General features: G+C 45.2%; 1 protein-coding gene across 1 annotated transcript; it reads right to left on the bottom strand.

The window, feature by feature from the left end:
• Window positions 1–1,707: 1,707 nt before the first annotated feature.
• Window positions 1,708–5,519, bottom strand: KLK13 (kallikrein related peptidase 13). The gene is made up of 5 exons (XM_045531837.1): window positions 5,492–5,519; window positions 5,022–5,211; window positions 4,539–4,807; window positions 3,279–3,415; window positions 1,708–1,945 (listed from the first exon to the last, which is right to left on the bottom strand). Exons 1-5 carry the CDS (start codon window positions 5,517–5,519, stop codon window positions 1,757–1,759), a joined length of 813 nt encoding a protein of 270 aa, XP_045387793.1. The 3' UTR covers window positions 1,708–1,756.
• Between the last annotated feature and the right edge of the window lie 875 nt (window positions 5,520–6,394).

The raw sequence follows: 6,394 nt of genomic DNA, 5'->3' as shown, positions 1-6,394 counted from the left end.
TGAGCTATGATGATGTCACTGCACTCTAGCCTGGGCAACAGAGTGAGAACTTGTCAAAAAAGAAAAAAAAAAGAAAAAGAAAAAAGAAAGAAAGAAACACAAAGGCTCCTGAGCACGGTGCTGAAGTGCTGTTTAGCGTTCCTGAGCACAAGAAGGCTGTGACGTGCCCTATTAGAATATGCATATTAGGTAAATTTCTTTCAGATGGGAGCCATAATGTCCTCAGCAGAGAGTTCATTGCTAATGAGCAACAATATATGAGGGCTGCCCAGAAAGTATCCAGCCATGTAACTGTTATCATTATATTAACAATGACTAGATACTTTCTGGAAGCCCTCATATATTAAATAAGGTGTCTTAAAGAAAAACACACATAAAACAAGGTTACATATGGATCAACTGATAAAAACATTGTGACCAATGGCTCATAGGAACCTAACCCTGTATTTCCCCCTAGGAGTGAAACTTCAGTACTTGCTAATTCAGTGTTCCAGGTGACTTTATAAAACATAACTACTGTGAAGAATGAGAATCGACTGTATCCCTACATTTCTTTAATGTTACTGCAAAACAAACAAAATTGTATTTACTAACACTCAGGCAGGCGAGTTCCTGCACATGGTCAGCACTGAATCGTCAGCTGAGGAAAACGAGTAAGTGCAACACTTTTTTTGGACACTCTGCAGATTTGAGGGGTTGTTATCAACATCCTAAGGTAATATTTTATAGGGAACCATGCAAATAATAACAGTGGTCAGCACCTGACGTTTATCCTTGTAATGATGCTGTGAGGAAAAATTACAAGCCCATTTGACAGATGAGAAAGCAGAGAAGCTGTGAGTTTTATGACTTGTCCACAGCAAGGACTTGCATAAAAGCAGTGGCTGAGCACTTAATCACCACACTTTGGGGTCATGGACAAAGACGTAACAGCATTGGACATTGAATAAGGATGCTTGTGGAGGAGATACAGGAAAGGATATTTGGTGGATGATATGGTTCAGGCATGGAGGCCCTTTGGGATGTTGAGCCCCATAACTCTAGAGTACAGCATCATTGATCATTAGTAAGAATGGGGATCCAGAGAGGGGGGAATGTTGGCAGAGGCCAGGCGTTGGCAGAATGTGAGATGTATGTTGGATCAGGACATCTGGGACATTCAGAACAGCATGAGAATGAACGAATCTCAAGACCCAAGATTAGCTGTGTTGAATCACTCAGAGGTTCATGGAATGTCATAGGGGCAGAAGATTGTGGGCACAAGAGAATATTTTTCAGGATGAAATATCATGGGAGTCTTGAACTTTCTTGTAAAACACAGAAGGGTTTAGACTACTGGCATTGAATAAATATTTGGAAGGTTACAAGATGTTAAGGATGGTCTGTTCACAGTACACATAATATTGTTGAGACGGGCAGATGAAGGTATTTAAGAATGTTGCCACAGACAGAATGTTCCGGGGGTGATCTGGGTTTACAGTAGTCATGCTGATACAGTTGGGAGAACTGGGATGTCATCTGGATCGGGACATTCGGGTTGCCAGGATGTTTCAGGGATGAGACGTCTGGGAGACCACAAGGCGGGCAGTGCCTGAATGCTTCTGAAACGTGGAATGTCAGCTGGGATTGAGCATTTTTGAGAAAGTGGATCACTGTTCAAATAGAACACTTTGGGAGGAAGAGGCGGAGAAGGGCTGAGCAAACAAGGTGAGGAGGTCATGGGGAGATGAAGGAAGCAGATAAATTAACATGGGTTTTATTGTAGGCTCTTTGTCCATTTGTGCTCTGGGGTGTTGTGTTTTCGGATTGTTTCTTGGATCCACGAAACATATTTTGAGACTCGGGTGTAGACACCAGGCCGGTTGGGCTGTCCACATGGGAAGTCTCCCCAGGAGATGATGCCATGGAGGGTTCCGTTACAGACCAGGGGGCCCCCGGAGTCACCCTGAGTGGGGGAGAAAGAGAAAGGTGGGGGTCTTTGCTAGGGGCTAAACAAAGGCAGAGACAGGAAGATGTGGGAGAGAATGAAAGATGAAGAGACACAAAGAGAGACTGAGAAATGGAGTCAGACACGCACAGAGGAACAGAGGTAGTGAGAAACAGAGACAAGAAGACAGACACAGAGGGACACAGAGTGAGAGACAAGGAAATAGGGACAGAAAGATGGGGACAGACCCTGAGAGAGAGAAGCATCTCTGTTTTTCCCTGTTTCTCAGTCTCATTAAAATGGTGACAGCTCACCTCATACACCCATTCTTGGTTCCTTGGCACTGAATCCCACATCACACTCCCTGTCCCCCACCAGCTGACCCTGCTCCTGCTTTAAGGCTCCTTTGTACCTCTTACTATTGCATTAACCCATCCGAATCCAGGAAGGGTAGGCAACACGCGTGTACTTCCGCTTCTCACCCTGGGCCCAAGGCAGACATTACTGAGCTATCAAGACACATATCATTAAAGTATTATAGCATCACACTCTTTCTCACTGAACCAATACTCAATCTCAGAAGCCTTCTCTATAGACATAGGTTGGGTTTTGCTCATGAAATATCCATTTTCCCTTGTTTTGGTGACAGCCTCCTCATTTTTGCATTTGGGGAACTGCCCTTCCCCACTCAATCTGTGCAGTCTGTCCCTGCCCCTCCCCAGCTCCCACAGTTAGCCATGTGACTCAGTGTGGTCCATCGGAGACTCCCATAGCTCCAGCCAGAGCCATGGCTCAGGACACACTACTTACGTCAGCACAGTGAGAATCGTACTCAAGACATTTGTGTGAACTTATGAAAAAGAGATGTTCTCTCTTTTCAGTAGGGTTGCTTAGAAGGTAGGACGTAAGCTCAAAGCTGCTGGGGCCATCTTGCCATGGGAACTGCCTAACTGAGAATGAAGCCAAAACAGAAGAAAGAATAGTCCAAACATATCACTTGCACACCTGGATCCATCTGTGCCTAAAGTCAGACACCCCTAAATTTTCAGTTACAAAAGCCAGGGGTTTTTTTTGGCTCAAGCCAGTTTGACTTGGGTTTCTGTCACTTGAAACTAAAGGAATCTCCACCTTTATGCATCTCAACGTAGGGTTCTGGACACTTAGTCAAAGCTGGGGCTTAAGATGAGTTCTATCTGCCACCCCTGTGTACTCCCTTTCTGACCTTCTATGCAGATGACATCTCATCTTGGTTCTCAAAGGCTGGAAGCAAATCCTGTCCCCCAGTACCTGTCCCCACCTCCATGTGGGCTTCCCATCCAGCCACAGCAACCCACCCACGTCTTGGCCTCACCTCACAGGAGTCCTTGCCGCCCTCTTTTGTGCCAGCACACAACATGTTGGGAGTGATCTTTCCCGGGTAGACTTGATGACACTCCTCATCTGAGCGTAGCTCAATATTGGCACACTGTAGGGTTTGGGGGTAACTCACTGGGGAAGAAAGAGAGAAGGTCTAAGGACATCTGACCTAGGCAGTCTGTGGGGTGGGGGCTAAATAGGAAAGTTGGATGGCAGAATTGGTAGAAAGTGGAGATGGGAAGAGAAAGATGGGGGGAAAGATGGGCACGTATCTGGGGAGAGTGATGGAAGAGAAAGCAACAGGGAGAGACATGAGGGGGGGGAAGACGGAGAGGGATGAGGCGGGGAACCAGGAGGCTGATGGGGAGAGAAGTGGAACCAGTGATCGAGAGAGAAAACTGGAGAGAAACAGGAAGACCAAGACAGTGAGAGATAGAGAACTGGAGATGGGGGAAGGAGGAGGAGTGATGGGAAAAGGTGTGGGAGAGCTGGACAGAGTGGCGGGAAGAGAGATGGGCACGTGGGGAGAAAGACACGGACATGAGATGGGGAGAGGGTGTGGGGTTGCTAAGGACATGCAAAGGGCCCTTGGTGGCATATATACCAACTTTATATTCATATATATGTAACTTATATGTAAAGGATATATTTATTTATATTTCATCACATTTAATAAATAATAGCAACAACACCAATTATTAAATTATTAATAAATACATACTTATTAATATATTAAATGTATCTTATAAGTTATAACGTAGAAATTATACACTTATAATTTACATATTATAAATGATAAAATTCATTTATATCATAGTATATAAAATGTATACATTTATAAAATACATTTATAATATATGATTTATATATTATATATTTATAATATACACATTATAGATACATTATACCTAAAATATATATTTGTATATGTTATGATTTATAAAATGCATTTGATTCAATTTATATAATATAATTAATATACAAAATATATAAATTATATTACTATAGAATATCTAATGTATATTATATCATATAATATCTAACATATAGTATATGTTAGATAATATATATTTTGTATAATATATTAAATATAATGTATATTTTATATATTTATATAAAATATATACAACTTTATATATATTTATTATATTAATATTATATAGAGAGGAATCTTCCTCCAAACCTCCCTCCCATCTCTGCCCCAGTTTCCCCAGCCACTCCTGTGGGACCTCCGGCTGCCTGTGTGAGTACTTACCCTGGGGGCTGGTGGTAGTGCCCCAGCCAGACACCCGACAGCAGGTGCCAGTGGGTAGGCAGTCGTGGTGGGAAAGGGGCAGGACGCGGACGTGGCCTGTGGGCTGGACTGGGGACTGCAGCTCCAGCAGCATGATGTCGTGGTCATGGTTCAGGTGGGTGGGGCTGATCTGGTATTCAGGGTGGGGGATAGAGCGGACCACCTCCCTCACCTGCTCACCGGCCTCCGCACGCCCCAGGGCATGCTTGCCCAGGTAAATTCTGTACCCACTGTGGTGCAGGAAGGGAGTGGTTAGGGGAGAGGATGAGCCCATCTCCATCCGCATGCCAGTCACAGCGTCTTCCCCATCCCACCTTCCTCATCTCCAAACACATCTCCTTCCCCATCCTCAACTCCAATCCCATCCTGAAATCCAGCTCCACCCCACCCACCACCCCAGTTCCATTATCATCCCTACTCCAGGCTCCCCTGGCCCCCACATACTCCTTCAGACAGTGTGCTGCAGTGAGGACCCATTTGGGGTGGACCAGGACTCCCCCGCAGAGTAGCCGCCCTCGCACTAGTAGGGCTGCCTGCCAGGGCTGAGAGTGGGGGAGGCAGGTGTAGCCACCTGCGAGAAATCCATTGGTCCCATTGGTGCTGTTGAGAATCTTGGGATACTCCCGGGAGATGCCTGGTGAAGAAGAGAAATTGTTAGAGAATTGGAGTCCAGGGTGAGGAGGAGCCCTGGAGTTGTGATCCCTGGGCTTGGGGAAAGGGTCAGGATCTTGCTCTGGGTGACCAGGAATTGACGATTCATTTCTTGGCCTCTGACAGTTGCTATTCTCTGTTAAGTAGAGATGAGTCAGGGCAAAGAGGTGATGTTTTCCACAGAAGTGCCAAACCTTCCACTGGGGGTTAAGAGGAGAATTCATGGAATGAGAATGTTTCTGATAAGTAAGTGGAAGTCTGACTTTCTTCCACCTGCATTTTCTCTATCATTCCACCGTGGAGATGGATTTCAGGAGGTGGAAATGAGACTGACTTATATATCCATCTAGGTAGTACCCATCCCTCCCTCCCTCCCTCTGTCCCTCTGTCCCTCCCTCCATCCACTCATCCATCTATCCAACCACTCATCCATCCATCCCTCCCTCCTTCCTTCCCTCCATCCCTCCTCCCTCCATCCACTCATCCATCCATCCATCCATCCATCCATCCATCCATCCAGTCATCCATCCATGCATCCACTGATCCATCTGGATTGATGGATCCATCTATCCATGCATCCACTCATCCATCCCTCCATCCCTCGCCCCCTCCATACATCCATCCACTGATCCATCCATCTACTCATCCATCCATCTCTCCATCCCTCCATCCATCCACTCATCCCCTCATCCATCGATCCATCAATCCATCCACTTATCCATGGATCCATCCTCCATCCATTCATCCATCCATCCTTTCAAAACATATTTACTTTCAACACATATTAAATATCACCCATAGGCTAATCACTCCCAAATTCACATTTCCAGCCCTGAACTCTTTCTTTAAGCTTGAAACTCAAACATTGTCAACCTGAATGTCTTACCAGCATCTTACACTTTTATTTTTCTAAACCAAAACTGTTCGATCCAGTCTTTCCCACCTCAGTGCTCAGCCTCAAACCTAGGAGTCATCTTTGCTTCCCTCTTTCCTTCAAACACTCACAACAAACATGTCCTGCTCGTTTTATCTCCTAAATCTCCAGTTCTCTCCAGCTTCTCCACCACTATCTAGGTTCAAGTCCCATCTTGTGTAGCCTGAATGACAACAGCACCCTAAATCCTACTGCCTTTGGATCCCTTCAATCCAGTCTTTGCAAAGCAGCC

The sequence above is a fragment of the Lemur catta genome, chromosome 19 (genome assembly GCF_020740605.2).
Source record: "Lemur catta isolate mLemCat1 chromosome 19, mLemCat1.pri, whole genome shotgun sequence".
Taxonomy (NCBI): Eukaryota; Metazoa; Chordata; class Mammalia; order Primates; family Lemuridae; genus Lemur; species Lemur catta.
This window is presented reverse-complemented; position numbering and strand designations above follow the sequence as displayed.

Excerpts from the sequence above, each read along its gene's own strand:
- KLK13 (XM_045531837.1), bottom strand. The coding sequence starts at position 5,519 with ATGATAGAGAAAATGCAGGTGGAAGAAA. Across the intron at positions 3,416-4,538 it reads CACTACCACCAGCCCCCAGG|TGAGTTACCCCCAAACCCTA; the intron begins GTAAGTACTCAC and ends TTTCTTCCCCAG. Across the intron at positions 1,946-3,278 it reads GCGGCAAGGACTCCTGTGAG|GGTGACTCCGGGGGCCCCCT; the intron begins GTGAGGCCAAGA and ends TCCCCCACTCAG.